Source organism: Colletes latitarsis, chromosome 13 (assembly GCF_051014445.1).
Source record: "Colletes latitarsis isolate SP2378_abdomen chromosome 13, iyColLati1, whole genome shotgun sequence".
Classification (NCBI taxonomy): Eukaryota; Metazoa; Arthropoda; class Insecta; order Hymenoptera; family Colletidae; genus Colletes; species Colletes latitarsis.
Genome location: NC_135146.1, coordinates 13931661 through 13954363, shown reverse-complemented (window position 1 = coordinate 13954363; position 22703 = coordinate 13931661). Strand labels below are relative to the sequence as shown.

Below are 22703 nucleotides of genomic sequence, written 5' to 3'. Positions count from 1 at the left end.
ATTTCATGCAAATATTTAAAACGTCATAACTTCTGAACGGCTTGACGGATTTTAATGTTCAAAAAAGCAAACGACGCGTATTTTAGTGAAGAATATGTAGAAATTGTAAAAATATTCGAAAAGTTGATCCTTGACTCTGAAAAATGAGAAAAACCTCATAAAAATGGTCCAATTTTTCAAACAGCCATAATTCTTACAATAATGAATATATTTGAATGAAACGTATTTCTGAAGTAGAGCTCATGAGTACCTACAAAAAAGTATTAGACAACTTTTCTGTAGGACGTCAAACAAAATTACTAAAAATGAAAAACGAATTCTTAGGAAAAATCGACAGGGGGTAGGTGCCTAAATTTTTCAACGAAAAAAAATTTTCCAAATCGTTCTAAAAAAATTATTATCAGTTGCAGGGGTCCATTACAATCATTTTTGGTCATTAGACCTACCCCCGAATTCCTTCCCAGTTTCGAGAAAAAAATTCGAGAAGGTGTGAAATTTTTCGGCGAAAAAGAAATTTTCCAAATCGTTCTAAAAAAATTATTATCAGTTGCAGGGGTCAATTAAAGTCATTTTTGGTCATTAGACCTACCCCCGAATTCCTTTCCAGTTTCGAGAAAAAAATTCAGGAATGTGGACAAATTTTTCGACAAAATTTAAAAATTTCGAATCGTTTTAAAAAAATTATTTTTAGTTGCAGGGGTCCATTACAATCAGTTTTGGTCATTAGACCTACCCCCGAATTCCTTCCCAGTTTCGAGAAAAAAATTCGACCAGATGCCTAAATTTTTCGGCGAAAAAAAAATTTTCCAAATCGTTCTAAAAAAATTATTATCAGTTGCAGGGGTCCATTACAATCAGTTTTGGTCATTAGACCTACCCCCGAATTCCTTCCCAGTTTCGAGAAAAAAATTCGACCAGATGCCTAAATTTTTCAGCGAAAAAGAAATTTTCAAAATCGTTCTAAAAAAATTATTATCAGTTGCAGGGGTCAATTAAAGTCAGTTTTGGTCATTAGACCTACTCCCGAATTCCTTTCCAGTTTCGAGAAAAAAATTCAGGAAGGTGGACAAATTTTTCGAAAAAATTTAAAAATTTCGAATCGTTCTAAAAAAATTATTTTTAGTTGCAGGGGTCCATTACAATCAGTTTTGGTCATTAGACCTATCCCCGAATTCCTTCCCAGTTTCGAGAAAAAAATTCGAGAAGGTGTGAAATTTTTCAGCGAAAAAAAAATTTTCCAAATCGTTCTAAAAAAATTATTATCAGTTGCAGGGGTCAATTAAAGTCATTTTTGGTCATTAGACATACCCCCGAATTCCTTCCCAGTTTCGAGAAAAAAATTCAGGAAGGTGGACCAATTTTTCGAGAAAATTTAAAAATTTCGAATCGTTCTAAAAAAATTATTTTTAGTTGCGGGGATCAATTACAATCAGTTTTGGTCATTAGACATACCCTCGAAATCCAGCTCATTTTCGAGAAAAAAATTCTTTACTGAAAATCTAATCTAGTTTCTCTGAAAATAAAAAATCATAACTTCTGAACGTATTGGAGGATTTTAATGTTTCAAAATGCAAACAACTGATATTTTAGTGGAGAATATATAGAAATTCCAAGAGTATTCGAAAACTTGTTCCCTAACCCCATAAAGTAATAGGACCTCCATAAAAATGGTGCAATTCGTAGTTTGTATCACTTCGTATAGTCCAGTTATCCGACATATTTGATTTTCCTGCGTTGCTCGAATCCCGAGTATAATCGTAATTTTACTCTATTACTCCGTGGTTTCGTTTTTTTGTAACTCGTTCCCCGAATCACGATCGTCGATAGAACCGGAGCCGATGAATAGTCGCGGACCACCTTGGAATCTTTTTAATTGGCGCGGCACGCGGATTGATAATTTCTCGAGGGTAAGAAATCGGCTCGGTTCGATAACTCCCGGTGTTACGGGAGTGTCGAGGAAACCGGGTTCTCGAGTCTCGCGACTGGAATTCCCGAAAGACACATATTAAGTCTCGGTGAGACGGGGACCGGGCCTGATGTTGGCCGTTGGCACGCGAAACGGAAAGGAAGGGAAGCCGCGAACGGAGGAACAGAGAAAGCAGAGGACGCGTGTGTACGTGTGTTCTCATGTGCACGCCTAGAGGAAGCAAGAGGGAATGACGTGGAGGAAAGGAGAGCCCAGTCTTCCTTAAAAAGGGAGCTCGAGCGAACCTGTTATAGTCGAAGGAACCTTGCGCACACATCGAACTGTTCCCTCTCTCAGTCTGAGTCTCTCGCTCCCTCGGTTCGGTCCTCCGCGTTGTCTTTATCGCTCCTCCCTCCTTAGTACCTCTTTACCTCGTCTCATGAAAGTATCTTTTTTCCCCGCTCGCCCATCTTTTCCCCCTTATTAGACTCTCTTTTCGTCGTTCCTCTTCCTTTTCCTTCTTTCCGTCTGACCGCGTGCTCCATCCTCATCCGTCTCGTTAATCGGCCAGCCAGACGCTCGGGAGGGACCAAGATGGAGGATAGAATAACTGATGGGAGAGGGTTAGCGGAAGGTGGGAGAATGGCAAGCGAGAGATTGCTGTTGCCATGTGACTGCGGACGTATTGACGACGATTTTTCCAGCCGATCGACGAACTTGCACCGGAACGATTACTTCTTCTCCTCTTGTTGTTCCATCTTGTCCTTGCGTCCCTCTTCTTCTTCTTGCTACCACCGACCGGTCACAATTTATACAGTACAAGGCGCGGGTAAATGTGGCCACGGTGCCAACTGGACCACGGATTAAAAAGGTGCTAGAAATATGATTTCGTTCGATACCCAATCGAATAAGCTCTCTCGTTCCGTTGATGTCAAATCGTCAACCATTCATTTCTCTAGAAATCACTACCTGCACCTATGAAACGCTTATAACTCACAGATAGTGCTTTAAATTATTTTATAATGCAACCACCCTTACAATTGCTGCCTTGTTCGAAGAACATTAACGGAATTAACGACTCGGTTAATTAAATCAGAGCATTAGCGTCAACGTTAACACCCAGTAACAGTTGTTTAATCGTGTATGACGAAAGATGCGTGGAATAAAATCGTCGATAAACCATCGTTCCCCACGTTTATGATCCACGCGCGCTTAATTGCCCCTAGAAATTAATAACAATGGACAACCAGCAATGGAAAATCGGTTTACCGAAATTTTAAATTTAATATTTAAAGTGTACATTTTTTCGAAATTTGTTTTGGTCTTTACCCCCGAACGAGGGCCCTGGATCCGTCCCTGGACGAAATTACCCCCACCAGCGTGGATTCGGGATTCGAGAGGCCCACGCAGGTGTGAAATTAAAAACCCGCCGGTCGAGTTTCAAAGATGCCGCGTATATTACGAAAAACAAAGGCTTAATTTTTAATTGCAGCCGTTTGAAAATTTTTCATCGACTCGAACGAATTGAAAATAGTTGGGACCGGGCACTGTTTCGACCGAGAAACCTCCCCGATCTCGTAAAGATGCAAAGGGAAATCGATATGCGTTTAATACTCTGATGCTTCTGTCAGGAGGGATGAACTTTCCCAACCGTGTAGCATTTTCCAGAGCTGGAAAGATGATTAGCAGAACGGGGTAACGGAGATACTCCACCCCCTCGTCACCTTTGATGCTCTAACTACCACCATTCAACCCCTTGGTGGTACGCTATGACATAGGTTTGCATTTAGCAGACGTGGCTAATAACAATCAACGAAAGCATGCGTGGCATTAGAGAACAAAGTAGTAGCAGATATTTTTTAATAAAAGTATAATTTCTATATAATAATTACGTTTGTTCGTAATATTAAAAAATCCATCAAAATAGTTATTCTTTTCTTAAATCTTTTAATACTTTAAAGGTTCCTTATTGGAGATTTCCTGCTTATTATTAAAATTTTTAGTCATTCTTTGCATCAAAACAAAAATGATGCTGCATATTCTGGGTTCGAGTACCATAAATGCAATTCACACAGATGAGATATGACTTTTATTGAGAGTATAATTTCTATACAATAATTACGTTTGTTCGTAATATTAAAAAATCCACCAAAATAGTTATTTTTTTCTTAAATCTTTTAATACTTGAAACGTTCTTTATTGGAGATTTCCTGCTTATTATTAAAATTTTTAGTCATTCTTTGCATCAAAACAAAAATGATGCACATTCTGGGTTCGAGTACCATAAATGCAATTCACACAGATGAGATATGACTTTTATTGAGAGTATAATTTCTATACAATAATTACGTTTGTTCGTAATATTAAAAAATCCATCAAAATAGTTATTCTTTTCTTAAATCTTTTAATACTTTAAAGGTTCTTTATTGGAGATTTCCTGCTTATTATTAAAATTTTTAGTCATTCTTTGCATCAAAACAAAAATGATGCTGTACATTCTGGATTCAAGTACCATAAATGCAATTCACACAGACCTATTTGACTTTTATTTAAAGTATATACTTTATACATAGTAAAATCACTATGAGATTTTGCATATATCGTTGGGTCAGCTAAAAAAATTGTCAAGATAATTGAATTTGATAATTTGTCACGCAAGCTTGGGGTTGAATGGGATTTTACTTGGCGCGTCTGACCATTAATCTCTTTTTCTACTTGCGATGCAGTTCAAACTCGTATTGCACGCACAGCCGATAAATTTGCAACGTCGATTCTTTGGAAAACATAGCCTCGAATCAAAATATATTATTCTATTCGTTTTTTGTTTATTATTATTTAGAAGTTTTGTAGTTTAGGTGCTCTGAGAACCGTCTGACCTCTTCAGGTTTGAACTGCGTGACTTTTGCTCCAGATTTCCTCCAGTTTTCGAGTCGAAAGCGTAGATGTACGCAATTTTCCATATATTTAACGGCAAAAGAGATAATTAGATGTCTTGTTAATGGCGAAACATCCTGTGCAATTAACAATGTCGAGCTTAATGATATAGCATTAAGTTCGTTCCGGATACAGTAGCGATAATAATTAGTAAAATTAATAGCTGATTCTGTCAATCTTCTTTCTCATTTAGTATTATTGCGTGAGACTATCTAAAATGGTATGTGTTCCGGTGATTACGGGAGTGACTCGAGTCAATGTACTTTTTGTTAAATTTTTTTTAACGTAAGTATAACGGTAGATTCTCCCAGACTTTTTTCTTTCAGTCACTTTCCTAATTACTGTCGCGAGTGTAATTCCAGGACGTGACGCAAACCATTTTCCTCGTCGATACGCAGTCTTGAATCGTCGATTTCATAGAATCAACTGAAACTAATCGTTATCTGTGTTGCTGTAATCTCTGAAGCCCAGACGTAACATACGATTCAATTCTTAGAACTTTGTTGCGCGAAGGTGAGATCAGGAATGAAACTGAGCCCTGGAATTTAGTAATTTGACAAAAATTTGAGCGTTTCAGTGTTAATTTTCCTAGTTTTATATTTATTCTATTCTTAATTTCAGACATTATATTAGACATACTCAGAGGTTAATAACAAGGCGATCGTAAAATCAAAATTACCCATGGAATAAAAATAGAATTTTATTGAAAACAAGTTCAAAATTTCAGTGTTATTTTTCTAATTTGATATTTATTTTGTAATTATTCTATTGTCGCTGTCATTCTACGAAACACAGACGGAAATTGGTATTATTTTTCGGGTGTAGGGCGTTGTAGCTATTCCATTGTTGCTCCGAGTACCAAAAAACCTAGACACGACCCTGTTTCGTCCATTGTTTCGCGCGACAGAGACGAGTGAAGTTCCCAAATAATCGATGGATGCAAAACCAAAGAAATCAAATCTTTTTTGTCGCGTTAAAAATATTTTCTAATCGAATTACTCGACGAGGATCCGAATTTGCAACTGAGGGGATTCGGATTGAGTGTATGCAATGCTATTCCGCGATGCTCGATCGTAGTAATCTCAAGACACGTGAATTTTATCGCGTCTATGGAATACCTATCTCGGGAATATCATCACGGAAAGTATTCTAAGAATCGATTGCAAGGAGTTCAACGCACCAGCCAGCTATGAACAAGAGGTTTTCTTGCAAAATATAGCGAGGAAAAAGAGCCAGAGTCCAACAGGCTACGATCGATACGTAGGTACCTGTGCAGGTGAGATTCAGATTGGTTGGAATCGATCCCTATTTAGGATCCACGAGCTACGAGACTTCACAATATTTCACTAAAATATTTTGTCATTTTCTGGGTAAACTGGTCGGTTTTCAGAATATAGAATTATCAATATTGGAACTATCAAAGTGGCCAAAATGAGTCGTTCGTAACTTTTGAAAATTTAATTTTCTATAATAAATTTCTATTGTATTATACATTTGCTCAAATGGTAGTTAAAACTACCAGAAGTGGTCAGAGTGATTTGTAATTTCTAATAAAAATTGTAAACAAATTTACTCGAATTTTTACGAATTAATTATGGAATAAATGAATAATAAATAGAAATAAATGCATCGTAATTGTCGATAGTTCCACTATTAAAGTGCATAATAATTTCAAAAAATAAAAATACTTAAGTAAACGCAAATATTGTGAAGTATAAACATTATCAATTAAAAACACCATTCTGCTAGTTAAAGTTTAAAAAAAAAAATAGTGTTAAGGGACTGAAATTTCAAAATTTACTATACATTTCCACAAAAGAAATAAACATTCTATCATTTTAATTTCTTTGGTAGAAATAAATGCATCGTAATTGAAAAAATGGGTTAGGTCTGGAAATTTGAATTTCTTTGGTAAAAATAAATGCACCATAATTGTAAACATAGTTAGGTCTGGGTTAGGTCTGGAAATTAGAATTTCTTTGATAGAAATAAATGCACCATAATTGTAAACATAGTTAGGTCTGGAAATTTGAATTTCTTTGGTAGAAATAAATGCACTATAATGGAAAAAATGGGTTAGGTCTGGAAATTAGAATTTCTTTGGTAGAAATAAATGCACCATAATTGAAAAAATGGGTTAGGTCTGGAAATTTGAATTTCTTTGGTAGAATTAAGTATACCATAATTGTAAACATAGTTAGGTCTGGGTTAGGTCTGGAAATTTGAATTTCTTTGATAGAAATAAATGCACCATAATGGAAAAAATGGGTTAGGTCTGGAAATTTGAATTTCTTTGGTAGAAATAAATGCACTATAATTATAAACATAGTTAGGTCTGGGTTAGGTCTGGAAATTAGAATTTCTTTGGTAGAAATAAATGCACCATAATTGAAAAAATGGGTTAGGTCTGGAAATTAGAATTTCTTTGGCAGAAATAAATGCACCATAATTGTAAACATAGTTAGGTCTGGGTTAGGTCTGGAAATTTGAATTTCTTTGATAGAAATAACTGCACCATAATGGAAAAAATGGGTTAGGTCTGGAAATTTGAATTTCTTTGGTAGAAATAAATGCACTATAATTATAAACATAGTTAGGTCTGGGTTAGGTCTGGAAATTAGAATTTCTTTGATAGAAATAAATGCACCATAATGGAAAAAATGGGTTAGGTCTGGAAATTAGAATTGCTTTAATAGAAATAAATGCACCATAATTGAAAAAACGGGTTAGGTCTGGAAGTTTGAATTTCTGTGGTAGAAATAAATGCACCATAATTGAAAAAATGGGTTAGGTCTGGAAATTAGAATTGCTTTAATAGAAATAAATGCACCATAATGGAAAAAATGGGTTAGGTCTGGAAATTAGAATTGCTTTAATAGAAATAAATGCACCATAATTGAAAAAACGGGTTAGGTCTGGAAGTTTGAATTTCTGTGGTAGAAATAAATGCACCATAATTGTAGAAAATGGTGATGGGCGTTTGGCGGATGGAAATATCGCGGAGGGGGAGGATGTGCGAATTTGCGGAGACGGGTGGATCGAAGGGCGAATCTGGAAAGAATGCGGTTCGGTTGACGACAGAGAAACGTTGGAGAAATGAAGCTCGAAAGTCGGCGGTCGCCTCGACCTCGAGGCCCAGTCGCGAAGTAAAGCAGGAGCGAGTTAAGCCAGACCGGAATAGAAGCATTGTCGGGGCCCGCAATATACCTACAATCGATAGCATGCGAGAGTTCGATCCTCGACTACGGTCGGCGAGTCAAAGCGGTTCGCAGCGGCGAAGGATGCGTGGAATGCAATGGGCGCGCCGCGGGGTGCTGGCCCCCTCTCTAAACCCCCTCACTCCCCCTCGTCTTTTATTCTATTGCCTCTTCCTCTGCTTCTTCTAAGACTTCTTCTTCCTCCCTCCTCCCCCTTCTCCCTCGAAAAGATCTACGGTCGCTTAAATATTAGCACATCGCTGATCGAACTTTACCCAACTATATCGTTTTCCACTAATACGAAACTTTGGATTTAACGAAACTTCCAACTGCAGATAACTTTTATTTATATTCGACGACATTGTATTTGAAATTAACGGACTGTTAAATTGGAAACTTGTTCATAGTTTTCTGCAGAATAATGTTAAAAATATTTTCAAATAATAACGTGAATAAAATCATATAAAATGAACAGAACTTTGAGTTTAAGTAAAGTAAAAAAAATTGTTGTTAAGAATCTCGGAATTCATAGTAGTTTTTTTTCTACATTGAGTGGAAGAATCGTAATAAATTCCCGGCCCATTTTAAAGAACATTCGCGCAGTTAAGCACAGTTGCAGCTGCAGCTAATTCCGTCAGAGGGTTTTGCATGATCTTGGTCGAGCCGCGACTTGCTCGCTTCTAATTCTTGTAAATTGGGTAAATCTAATTCCTGGCCTTAATCAATCCGATTTTAGAGTTAGGGGTAATTAACCGAGGGTAAGATTTATGGGCATCACCGCGGGACACTTCAACTCGAAGTAACAATTCCATCACAGTTAACGCGAAACGTAATTATTCATCGATTTTTAAATCCTCCAAACAAATTAACGTTAACTTCCACCTTCGCGAACTGCAAAACGGAGACTGAAACGTCCAAGACGTTCGATGAACGCGTGGTTCGTTGATTTTTTCTAGCGAAACGAGCCAAGATCGTACGAAAGTATCGGGAACATCGTTCGCCAAATAGTTTGCATTACGTCGCGAAACATGTGCCCAGCGGTGGACGGAGTGTTTCTGACGTCAACTCGGTTAAATTGGCGGAACTTTGAACTCGTGAGTAATCGGGCTGTCGCCGTTTCTCTCGTTTCGTTCTTTATCCAGCTGGTCGAAAGATAGGGATGGCTGCACGACAGCCTGCCAAAGAACTTCTCTCGAGTATCGTCGGCCACTGACGTGACTTCGAAATGCAGTTCCCCAGGCCTAGAGTTTCCCGCGAAGTGGCGAAACATGCCGTCGCTGGGAAACACGACGAGAAAGTTGAATTATCGGGGAACGTCCGTGCGCATCGACCGAATGGATTCGAACTTATTGAAATTCGCTGGCCGCCAGTTCGATCGACTCCACTGCCATCAAAAGTGCAGAGAAATTACCGACAGAAATGGTCAGACACACGGTACTGTAAAACCCCATTTACGGGCAAACACTTCACTTAACCGGGTAGGTCGACTATCTCCACTATTCGTCGACTTTCATCTGTTAATTTACTTGGAAATTACTGTACTAACGAAAGAAATAACAATTACATTTGTAGATTTATCAGGTTTAATATATAAATGGAATTTTAATGTATCAAGTTTCAATTACCATCATGATAAAGTAAAACTCCTATCAAGTTGGTCCAAGTTTCCAGTTAAACTCCATTTTCGGGCAAACACTTCACTTAACCGGGTAGGTCGACTATCTCCACTATTCGTCGATTTTCATCTGTTAATTTACTTGGAAATCAATGTGCTAGCGAAAGAAATAACAATTACATTTCTAGATTTATCAGGTTTAATAAGATTATATATAAATAGAATTTTAATGTATCAAGTTTCATTTACCATCATGATAAAGTAAAACTCCTATCAAGTTGGTCCAAGTTTCCAGTTAAACTTCATTTACGGGCAAACACTTCACTTAACCGGGTAGGTCGACTATCTCCACTATTCGTCGACTTTTATGGAAGTCTTATATGTTAATTTACTTAGAAATATAATTTTAATTTATCGAGTTTCAATTACCACCGTGGCTCGTGGTGGTAAAGTAGTCGACTCCTACCCAGTTGGTCCGAGTTCGATTCCCGATGATTAGAAAAGTTTTTTCTCGTAATATAAATGAGTCTTAATTATGAAATTCATACATAAGGTGCTAATTAACTCCTAAATAAAGTGTCTTTGATATTTAACGCATATAAAAATTTGTTATTGATAATCCACTGCTGCTGGGAAAACAAAGGAATTAATTGACACTTGATAAATTAAAATTATCACTACTGTAACTAAATCTACCAATTGTGTGCAAAGTTTCAGCAAAACTCGTGAGCATAATAAGAGGTCAGCTTGCTGCTAGGTACTTGCTACTATTGTACTAAACAATCAAGACGAACCTCTGCAAATGGGGATAATCTGTAGTTCCTGCTTAGGGGCAAGGCTTTTGTGTGTATTCAAATTCCCCTCGTTTATATCTGCAGAAATGAAATGGTTTTAAACAACGCTTGATAAACGAGGCTAGCTCAAAACAGAGAAATTAATTTCGCGGAATCGGAACGCACCTTATCGAATTTTCGCCTGCGTTCGCCATACTTAATATTACTTTGCTGGTTCATTTATCGGGTAGACGGGGTTAATGACTTATGAATGGAATCTGTAATGATTTTATTTCCCACGGTAATCGATATTTATTACTGCAACAAAGCCATCCGCTATTAATACTCCGTTGATGGAACGGGACGAATGTTTGCTTTCATTATTGCGATCCGCGATTACATTAGAAGGCGTAACATGATGGATCGATAGTCATGCATAATGGAAATGCTTAATGCTTAACGAGAACGTCAACCAATGTTACGAATACAATAAATTTAAACGAACGATAGTCGACACGTAGGTGGTTTTATTCTCGTATAAACGAGCTATTCTTTTTCTATCTGTCGTTGTTTACGATTTATAAGTGCTTAAGGAGAAGAGGCGGCTCGGATAAAAGAGTTTCCCTCCTCAAAGTGAAAAAACTGGCACGAACCAATTACGGGTAAATTCTTAGCTAGGTCTAACGAACATTTGTGCAAAGTTTCATCAAAATCGGTACGTGTACAGAGCTCCCTTGTAAGCGGAGAAACTTTAAACGCGTTTTCCTCGAAACCATGTATTCCGACTCGACACTCCACAAACTATTCGTCCAGTTAATCTCAATTTTGGATACGCTACTCCTTACAAGGCTATCCGCGAGAGATTCTTTCTATCTCCTTATTTTTAAAAGTCCTTTCTAATTATTCTTTCGAATGTTCGAGTACGATAATTGAACTAATTCGAATACTGACACCCTCATTCTTAGGTCACGTTGAATTCATAGGCTTAAAATAGGACTGGAGTGTGGTAGGATAGAGAAATAGATGCAATTTTAGCTTGTGTGTAACACTCCACTCGAACCTCGGATCGTTCCTCGTTATATTCACGGTTTATTATGGCGATCGTGTAATACGTATAGAATTTCAGAAATTAAAAAATATTTTAACACGACAGAACGTCGATTATTCGAACTAGCGAATAAATTCGTCGATTGTAGCCTTTCGAAAATTTCTTTTCTAATTCCAGCACTATTTCTTTTATTATAAGTTAATACGTATAGAATTTCAGAAATTAAAAAATATTTTAACACGACAGAACGTCGATTATTCGAACTAACGAATAAATTCGTCGATTGTAGCCTTTCGAAAATTTCTTTTCTAATTCCAGCACTATTTCTTTTATTATAAGTTAATACGTATAGAATTTCAGAAATTAAAAAATATTTTAACACGACAGAACTAGTGGACAAATTCGACGATTGTGGATTTTCCAAAATTTGTTTTCTAATTCCAGCACAATTTTATTTCTTTTATTACGAATAGAAGTTGTATCTGCTTACTTAGACATCTTCCCCCAGACTTGTTCACGAATAAAGTAGGTATTATGTATTAACATTGTCGAGTCTGAGTGTATAACGCACAACCTTAATAAACGTCCGGTATGTCGCGATGGGAATCCTTCAAATTCCAGCTTTAATCCAGTTAACTTAAGGAATTCGCGTACGAAGAGTCCCACGGGGAGCCTCGTTCCTGTTCCTGTCCAGCGTGAAATTTAATTAAAGTAAGAATCGACGAGTGAGATCGAAACGAATAACATTAATGGTAAATAAAAATTCGCGACGTTTCGACTGCGGATGAATCCAAAAATAATTTCTTGGCTCCTTGGGGGGGGTTTTTATTCTATTTCTGTGGTATCGTCGCACCTTGAATACGAATCAGTGATTCGGTAAACGCGGTATTTGGGACAGAAGAAGCTGCTGGAGAATGCTGCATAGATTTTTACATTATGCGGCGTATAAACGGGGTCAGCCAAATTGGCTCAATGCGCTGTTGTGGGCTGAAGATATTGCAGTCTTCCGCCATCCGAGTGTGATCTTTCGTCCTCCATTTTTAACAGAATTTCCACCAAAAGGGTCAAGATTCAAAATTTTTATGATAAAAAATAATCTGACATTAACAATTACTTCATAATTAGATTATTTCATAGTTGCATGGGAGCTTTGCAGAGGGTTCTATCAACCCCCAAATATAATAATAAACCACTGTAACGTCTGGAAAATAAAAGCAATTTTCAAGAATTTTTTGGAGGCATCTTTGAAACCTTTTCTAATAAATATTTAATTTTTTCGAAAAATACATTTCTTAAACTACTTTCTGTAAAAATATTGTGTATACCTATAATAATTAATATTTTCATACGAAATTTTTGCAAGAAGCAGCTCAATGAATGTATTTTTCGAAGAAGTTAAATATTTATTAGAAAAAGTTTCAAAGTTGCCCCCAAAAAATTCTTGAAAATTGCTTTTATTTTACTTCATATTTTTGCATATTAAGTGCAGTCTGTTGCTCCTTTTTAGAATTAAAATTTCCCATAAATATTCCAAATATAAAATGTAATTTTCTGTTAGATTGCAAGAAAATATTTTTGCAAGATTCATACTTATCATTTTGGCTCTGTTGAATACCACATAGAAAGTAGAAAAATTTTGAAACATAATAGATAGACAGGATGCACATTTGTATAGGCAGAAATTGATCGAGCGTCTGACGGTTTATTATAGAAGAAACAAAAAGTTCGAATAGATGTGGTGTTTTATATTCTTCTCGACGACTCGTCCCGTCTGGGCAGGACACGAGCAAGCATGTGTAGAGATAGTTGAAGATCTTTGGAATGGTATTGTCTCGTAGGTAGGGCAGGATGCGTTATTCATCAGCATTTGAAGACAAACCTTACACTCTCGGCAGTTTTTTCAACGACGATCGCAGCGTATGAATTTTAAAAATTCACTGGTCGTTGGAATGAATCGAAATTTCTCTCTATTCGATGCTCACATGCACGAACTTCAACAGAACGAGATCACGTAACGCCCATGTACATTTTCCGTAATTGTATTTCTCAGAAACTTTCCGGAAGGGAATGAATCTTACGATATCTCCCCTAACTGGCGAGATTCTCGTTGCACTAAGTAACGATCCTGTATATTTCGAAGCAAAGAGGAATACTAAGGCACATATTTCACGTCTAGAATCTAATAACTGTGTACATCGTTCTCCAGATTAGAAATTTAATTAATTATAAATTCTTTTTAAGAAAGCATTACTTTGCTTCCAATTGTTGTCAATTCTATTCGATGCAATCGCAGGAAAGTTCCTTTACGTTAAAGGAAATTAAAAGTAAATTTGATTTTCCGTTTTTAACGATATAACCGAAAGCCTCTTTCCTATTCAACGTGTAGTATTTCTGCATCAGTAAATGCATTGATCCTCCTCGGTTCTGTAAGCCATAAAGCCTCCATCCAATATTGAATGTTTATATACGTATCTCCTATTGAGCCTTTCGCGATGCTTAATATCGTTCGCGTCTGTATTCCCTTTCATCTCTCGTTTAGTTATCAATATCATTAAATTATTAAATGTTCGAAATTTATTCTACTGGTTAAAGCATTGAAAAATATCTTTAATCCCCGAAATAATAGATTTCGAAATATCCTTTTACGACTTACTGTTCATTTTCCATGTCGATATTAATTTTTACTTGGATGTTGAAATCTGATTCACTTGTGTCACTTATTATTCTATAACACAAACGTGAATAATCGTTTTTACCAATCGAAAGAAACTTTATCATTCTCGTGCACTTCGTTCGCACCTTCGATTATCGTTCGATCGTGACTCACGTACGAATGAGAACTGTCTGCACGTGACGAAATCAAACGAAAGAACCGTCAGATTATAACAAAAATTCTCCATCGAATTATTCGAGTTATCATTGCTTCATAGTTCAATTGTTAATGTAAAACTTTTCTCAAAGCATTATTATGCTATATCGAAAACTTTCTAAAAACTTCGTGGTTTCTTTTCGCGTGTAAATCGCAGTGCCTCGTGTGTAAGAGTTGTTTCCAGCCGTACTCTCGCATCGGGTCGAATTCACAAGTTCGATTACCATTTAGGCATGACTCACCTGCGAGAGAGGCTCGTCGGCGTAGGTGGCGACAGAGGAAGTGAGAGAAAGGGCCGGTGGGGGAGGCAGGAAGTAGAGAAGAGGCTCTGAACGAACCGTCCGGCACAACACGTAAGAAATATCGTACATATTACCAGCGAACAGTTAAAGCATTTGTCGAATGCTGACGACTGCTCGGTGTGTTTCACTCGAAACACGAGCATTCGATGAATAACGAACGGCAAACTTCGAAATTTATAAACTTTATATCAGTAAACTTCATGTATAATTCCGGGGAAAAGAATTATTTACGATAAAATGGCATACTAATTATGCAAACATACAAATTTTAGTTCATTTTCAGTAGGTATGATCGATAGGAATTGTTGAAACTGCTTTAGGTATATGGCGTGGAAGTAAATTTCGAAATAAACATGGAAGATAGCATAAATTATAATAGTTGATATAGTCATCGGATAGGGGATGAAATGCCCTTTAAAATGACCGCTCGTACGAGTCGATAGCGTAATTAGTTCCGGAGATATAAGGGTTCGAAGCGTTTGTTTACTTTTCATTGATGCGCCGCGAGGTCATTCACCTCACGTGATCGTAGTAAGTAGTAAACGTGACGTCACTCAGTCACGTCTCACGTGCGTAGAGAGAGAAGGAGGTCCGACGCGTTAGACGGAGACAGAGACAGTCGAATTGAAAAAATTACCTTTTACATAAATTACGATATCTCCGAAACGGGAAGTCGGATCGACAAAACCCAAAAGCCATTTCAAAGAGGAAGGTTCACCGCTGCTAATGGTGGTTGAATTTTGGATAAAGCTTGAGTAGTTTCGGAATTACACGTAATTAAAGTTTTTAGTAATTTCAATGCGCGTCGTAGCACGTAAAGCGCTACCGCGCGGAGCTTTTAAAAAATTACTGCTTCATATAAATTACGATATCTCGGAAACGGGAAGTCGGATCGACGAAAACCAAAAGCCATTTCAAAGAGGAAGGTTCACCGCTGCTAATGGTGGTTGAATTTTGGATAAAGCTTGAGTAGTTTCAGAATTACACGTAATTAAAGTTTTTAGTAATTTCAATGCGCGACGTAGCACGTAAAGCGCTACAGCGCCGGAGCTTTTAAAAAATTACTGCTTCATATAAATTACGATATCTCGGAAACGGGAAGTCGGATCGACAAAAACCAAAAGCCATTTCAAAGAAGAAGGTTCACCGCTGCTAATGGTGGTTGAATTTTGGATAAAGCTTGAGTACTTTCGGAATTGCACGCGTGTAAAGTTTTACTATTTTTAACACGCGTTTTTAGACTGTTTCGAGACATTTTCTCTACTGTTTCGCGTTTGTTGCGATGTGGATAAGAGGCAAGGAGGTTGCCGAGTAGCCAAGTGGTTCGCAAGCGATCGTTGGTTAGCAATTATCCGAATGTGTGGAGTCGGCTTAAGATTTCACGAGGTATCCCTGTCTAATGATGCGCATGTTGCTCAATTACCCAGACATCGCTCTCGTCCGTTAACCCTTTCGTCTCGTTATCGATACCGCCGTCACCCTCGCCGTACTGATTTCGTAGTAACATCGATCTCACGTATCGATTGTTCCCAGGGACCACCCTGCACGAAACCGAACAGGGCTCTGTGTCATAGTCGCAGGATTTCCCAGAGTAGTTTGGTTCCATTCTTTCTACTATTATTTCTTCAAGTTCAAAATTACGAAAAATGGCAAAATTGAAATTGAAATATCTCCTAAACTAATAATTTTGTAACATAGGTCAATATTATTAGGTCAATACTCTTTGTTGAAGATATTAAAGAGGATCAACTGATGCAATAAAGAATTCTATATTTTAAAGCTTGTTAGGCCCCATGTGGGCATTGAGGGGCCTCAAAATTGAACTTGAAATATCTCCCAAACTAATAATCTTTCACCATAAATAGATCAATGTTCTGTGGAAAATATCAAAGTGGATGGAATAAAAAATACATGGTTCTGTATTTGAAAAGCTTGTAATATGGATATGGAGGTTGTTGCAAAGTGAATAAATGAATGTCTCGGAATGGGAAGGTCCGATCGGGTACCAGTAAGAGCGATTGTTCTCCCACGCGTCCTCGTGTCGCGAGGCATCACTCCATGGAGATAGAAAATCGTTTCAAGTCCCCGACCACGCGGTCCATTATGGTAGATTACCAGCAGCTCGAAGAGCTCGCGGGACGGTCTCGGTACGCGTTCGCTTATCACGAGATAATCCCTCAATCTTCTAATCTTCTTCATTTGAATCGCGGCGTAGAAACGGAACACATTATTATCGTTTATATTCCGGGTCAAGGGTGACGCGTCTGCTCGACTGGAGTTATCGACCACCTCCTTTCCTTCCACGAAGGTGAACACGAGACGCGGAGGAGTCGGAAGATCGTCCTGCATCGGCACGTCGACGCTCGCGTGGGAAGTCAAGGAAAAACCAAGCTGGTAACGCGAGTGTCGAACCGACGCGTTTTAATGGCCTGTTATAGTATCATCTAATGCCCTTGCAATTGCATAAGAATCGCGGGCGCACCGATAGATCGACCCACGAAACTCCAGAGGAGGAAATAAAGCGTTATACCATTGGCAGGTTACTCGTTCTCGACGGTAATTACGAATTTACTGGGGCAACCGGACGTCGCGAATTTCTGTTGTACTTTTATCGCAAATTTACCGTGTTTACGGTGTTCCTTTTCATCAGGATCTATGTTTATACGGGCTGCGAAGTCTCGACTGGTAAATTCACTCGGAGGCTTTCTTAGTTTACCGTTTTAATAGCAATTTAAGTTTTTCGTCTTCGTTCTTCGCCTCGTGCAGATTATTATACGCACGTCCCGTCGGTTAAAAGTAATTTAACACTTAAGCGACGTCGAAAGGATGATAAAGGGATCGAGGAGGGGGGGATGATGAGGGGAAGAGGGGAGGGTGATAGTCTTAACTTGCACTTTCTCGTCCTCGCCTTTTTTATTTTCAATATTGCTAAACACTTAATTCCTCTGAAAGATTGGAAGATTCTGAGAGATTCACAATTTTATTCAATAAAATATAGTAAGAATTAATAATAAATGAAATAAATGTTATCATTAGGGTATTAAAACATATCAGTATTATTCAGTAAATATTCTAAGAGTGTTCACAATTTTTTTTAATAAAATTTATCAACAACTATAAAAGTTACATAGAAAAGATAGAGAATTAATTATAAATCAAATAAACATTGTCATTAGGGTATTAAAATATTCCAATATTATTCAGTAAATATTCTTAGAGTACTCACAATGTTTTTCAATAAAATCCAGCAACAATTGTAAAAATAATTCACACAAGAAAAACAGAAAAATAATTACAAATAAAATAAACGTGGTCACTGGGGTATTAAAATATTCCAGTATTATTCGGTAAATATTCTAAGAGTGTTCACAATTTTTTTCAATAAAATTTATCAACAACTATAAAAGTTACATAGAAAAGATAGAGAATTAATTATAAATCAAATAAACATTGTCATTAGGGTATTAAAATATTCCAATATTATTCAGTAAATATTCTTAGAGTACTCATAATGTTTTTCAGTAAAATCCAGCAACAATTGTAAAAATAATTCACACAAGAAAAACAGAAAAATAATTACAAATAAAATAAACGTGGTCACTGGGGTATTAAAATATTCCAATATTATTCGGTAAATATTCTAAGAGTGTTCACAATTTTTTTCAATAAAATCTAGCAACAATTGTAAAAATAATTCACACAAGAAAAACAGAAAAATAATTATAAATAAAATAAACGTGGTCACTGGGGTATTAAAATATTCCAGTATTATTCAGTAGAGTACCTACAATTTTGTTCAATAAATTATAAAAGACAGAAAATAAATTATAAATACAGTAAAATAATCCAGCTTTAAAGCCAGTGTAAGGGAAGATAATGTAAATTTTGAAAGGATCCGTCTTCGATTCGATGTGATCGCGGGCATTACAAGACTCGAGGAGTCGTAATAAAAGGATGGGAAGTATTAGTGAAATAAAAAGTAAATCGGTGAAGATGACGAGAGCGGCGTTTGCACGCCCACGCGTGCCGTCTTAATTACAGCGGTCCGGACGACCGGTTTTACGATTATACCACTTCGAGAAGCTCGACCAAGCGGCTTACTTCCTTTTATAGCCGGCGTTAAAAAGTAATTAGGACGAGGAGCCGTGGAAGCACGATGGGAGATGCGAACGATAACCTTAATGACGATCGTGTATGCAAACGTTTCTACGAACACGGCTTCGAGATAAACGCACATTGCTTGGCACATGTAAATTGTGAGCCTGATATTGGTGACGATAACTTATTCGCGTTCGTCTTGCTCCCTTCGAAACCGAATGCATTACCGTCACCTGCCCGACGATTAATCGGTTACGACCCCAATGCAAGTTTCGTACGATTTCCGGAATGCAGGGCGACGAAAGAATGGCGGAATTCTGGCCAACTCGACGTGCAAACACTTTTTCAAACCACGTGAATTTAGAGAAAATAGAAATTCTTACGTTTGGATATAACATAATTGGAGGTTCTTAAGATTATAGAGAATTATAGAGACAATTTTAATATATCGGTATTAATTACCACCATGGGGCGTGGTGGTAAATTAAGAGGCTTCCACCCGGTGGGCCCGAGTTCGATTCCCGGATGACTAGAAAAGTTTTTCTCCGAATATAAATGAATTTAAATAATAAAATTAATAATTAAAGATTGTTAATTACCTTTCTAATTAGTATTTATTAAATTACATAACAAATATGAAAATTTGGTGATGGTAAATCGACACTCGATAATGATGAAACTTGAATCATTGATATTTAATAAAGTTTCCAGGGTTCCTAGCCAGTTTTAGAGCAGATAATAATAGAAAAAGTGACGGACGTGTTCCAGGTGAAAAAAGTGTGCGGACGTTCGGAGCTGCAGCCATCGAACGGTGGAACCGTTACGGCTTCGGATGCAGCTGCAATGGAGAAATCGACGTCGGGCAGCCTCGAGATGCACGCAGCTGCGCCTCCTCTCACGCATAGAACATTACCGACGCAGTTGCACGTGCAGCTGGGCAATTTCTTGGCCAGTGTCGTCAGGTCTCGGTCCTTCTACGGCACCCTGGCCGACACGATCTGCGAGGAATACCCCGACAAACGATGTTGGAACGGAGAACACGTCGGAGAGTGAGTACACTTGGTTTTAACAAACTCCCAATACCAAAATTCTCTGTGAAAACGACACTCTTTTTTGGACAATTCGAAACTATCCACAATTTGTCGCGGAATCAGTGTGTTAAAATACGATTGACAAAAAATTCGATTAGAGATTATTTGCTATGGTCCACAAATTTCGGTTCGCTCTAAATTAATTCCCACGGAGATTGACTTCGAAACAATGCGTTTGGAGTGTCTTTGGATCGAACGCGAGCAATCTTGGGGCGCGGTGTCCCCTCAATCAGATCTATTTGCCAGAGATGTCTTTGATTTTGGTCCTAGTCGAACCACGGTCTTATTTAATTCTCGAGTTCACCCGATAATTGAGCGTGATTGAGAATTTCCCTTTGTGGGGGGTGTAACTCGAGTCCTGACAAACCAATCTTGGATCACGTACAATTGTGTAGCGATTGTGTTAGAAAATATTGTTAGTTGTGACTCTCTGGGCTTCTGCCACACTTTTGCATTTAGTATCGAGCAGGTGCAAAGATGTTGAAACCTTTTGCCTTCGTGATCAGCGTCCGTGTTAATTGCTTCAATCCGCGCTACGTTGGGCCACTGCCATACGTCGTTCGTTAATACGTTCTTTCAATTGTATCAATTGCGCTTCATATTGATCTACACGCCTTTCGAAACCGTTCATTTTTATATAATCTTTAATTCTCCTATTGTACGCACCAATTTAGAAAACGTTTGTTAAAACCATTTATTGCCAAAAGTTAATTTATTCTATAAAGATACATTACCGACGGTGAATTTACCGACATTTTTCGACTCAGTTATCGGTAAAGAAGAAGAGAATTGTCGGTAAGTCTGTAAAGCTAATTTTTATCGACTGATAAACTGATTTACCGACATTACAATCGCCATGTATAAAAAAGTTCATCGTGCAAGAAAATTTTGTACTATTTTTCTTGGAAATTACGTGCCATTTTGGCAATATCAGTTCAGAGAAAGATAAGGGTGCCAGTGTTTTCGATAAGTGGTGGAGATCAGAGACGATTGGCGAGAAAGTGGATCGTTCGGAGTCAACGATCGAGTCATCGTTCAGAAACGATTTCCAGGCACGTGCACAGTTTTCCTCTTTGCCCCTTGACTTCGTTCTCGGTTTCTGTCTCGATCTCCCTTTATCAGAGGCGAGCGGTGTACAGTTTCAGCTCGCGATAGAATCGGCTCGGTAGGCACATCAGACAAAAATGAGCTGCGTCAGAAATGCAAAGAGGAGAAGCGAGGACATTTGCGTCACGTGACCAGACTTCAGATTTCAAACGCTTCTCGATCGTTCGAATAAAAGCCAAGAACGATACGAGACTGATATAGCAATCGATGAGAGTTCTTATTTCGATAACTTATCTTGTGTGCATTGTGCGACTTTCAAGGATAAATTCACCTTACTACTTGCTGCATTAAATAACTATTAACTTATTAAATATATCATATTTCATAGTATTCAACATTTATTTTATTAACAAGTATCGAATACATAAAGTAAGGGTTTTTAATCATGACTCGAGAATTTATTTCCTAAAGTAGACAAATGACCAAATTATTTGTTTTTAGAATTGACGTTACATTTAACCCTTAAGTAGATAATTGTTTTATTTACTTAATATTGTTTTTAATCATAACTCGAGAATTTATTTCCTAAAGTAGACAAATGACCAAATTATTTGTTTTTAAAATTAACGTTACATTTAACCCTTAAGTAGATAATTGTTTTATTTATTATTTGTTAAACATTTCCATTTACCAGTTTCGAAAATCAACACTAAAATAATTCAGCTGAGATTGAGATTCAATTTAAGATTTAAATTTGTTATTTAACTTGCCTACGTTTTATTTATTTGATATTGTTTTTAATCATAACTCGAGAATTTATTTCCTAAAGTAGACAAATGACCAAATTATATTTTTTAGAATTAACGTTACATTTAACCCTTAAGTAGATAATTCTTTTATGTAATCTATTAGTCGATTATTTGTTAAACATTTCCATTTACCAGTTTCGAAAATCAACACTAAAATAATTCAATTGAAATTGAGTCTACTTAAGGGTTGAATGTGAACGTTATTAATGACCCAGAGTAAGAAGAAAAATTAAAATTCATTTTAGCCACGGTAGATACAATTCTGCGGCCTGGGTAACCTGTTTCTGGTTTCGACTGTAGGCGTATGGGTTATTAGCGATAATGCGAACCGCAATTGAAGGAACGAGTAACAACAGGGAAGGCGAATGAGCGAAAAATAGCATAGAGATTGTTGCGACATGGTGACCTCGTAGCGTTTGGCCACGTTGCAGCATCAGCCTCGTACAGTTACATCTCTTTCAGTTCCTGTGCTCTCCTCCCTTCCTCTTTCCTGCTTCCACACGTACGAACCAGCCATACGTGTGCACACGCGACAGATAGACGAAAATGGGCGACGTCGTGGCGCCCATTTGCTCTCGTTGCCAGACTCTTTGGCGGCTTGGCGTCCTACAGGCTACTGCGATTCACCTCGTCCCTTCTTCAGACCCTTGCCTCTGTTTCTTACTCGCTTCTGCCTCCATCGAGCCAAGATCTCGAAACCTCGCTTCGACTTTCGACACCCAATCGACATCACCTCGAAAACTATCGTATCGAATGTGCAAGCACAACAAACTCAACATTTGCAAACAATTTATGCATTAAATCTGTGCAAAAGATTTTTCCTCTTTTCCGTGTACTTCTAAACGATGACTGAAATACTTGTCAAATGTTTGAATAGTATACCGTTCAAATAGTGGCCCCAAAGCCTACTTTAAAGTCGTCCACTCTGTCCTCTGATTCCATGAGCACAGTATTAAGGTTCATACATTTTTCATCTCTGGGTTTGATTTAATGTACATCGCGGAGTTGTCGTTT

General features: G+C 37.5%; 1 protein-coding gene across 2 annotated transcripts in view; it reads left to right on the top strand.

Annotated features, from left to right (window-relative positions):
- The window catches only part of Dally (division abnormally delayed protein), a 90139-nt gene that overhangs the window by 42415 nt on the left and 25021 nt on the right, over nt 1–22703 (top strand). For both annotated transcript variants that reach the window (XM_076780433.1, XM_076780434.1), the window contains exon 5: nt 19511–19791. In XM_076780433.1, coding sequence (XP_076636548.1) covers nt 19511–19791 — 281 coding nt within the window. The remainder of the gene's footprint in view (nt 1–19510; nt 19792–22703) is intronic.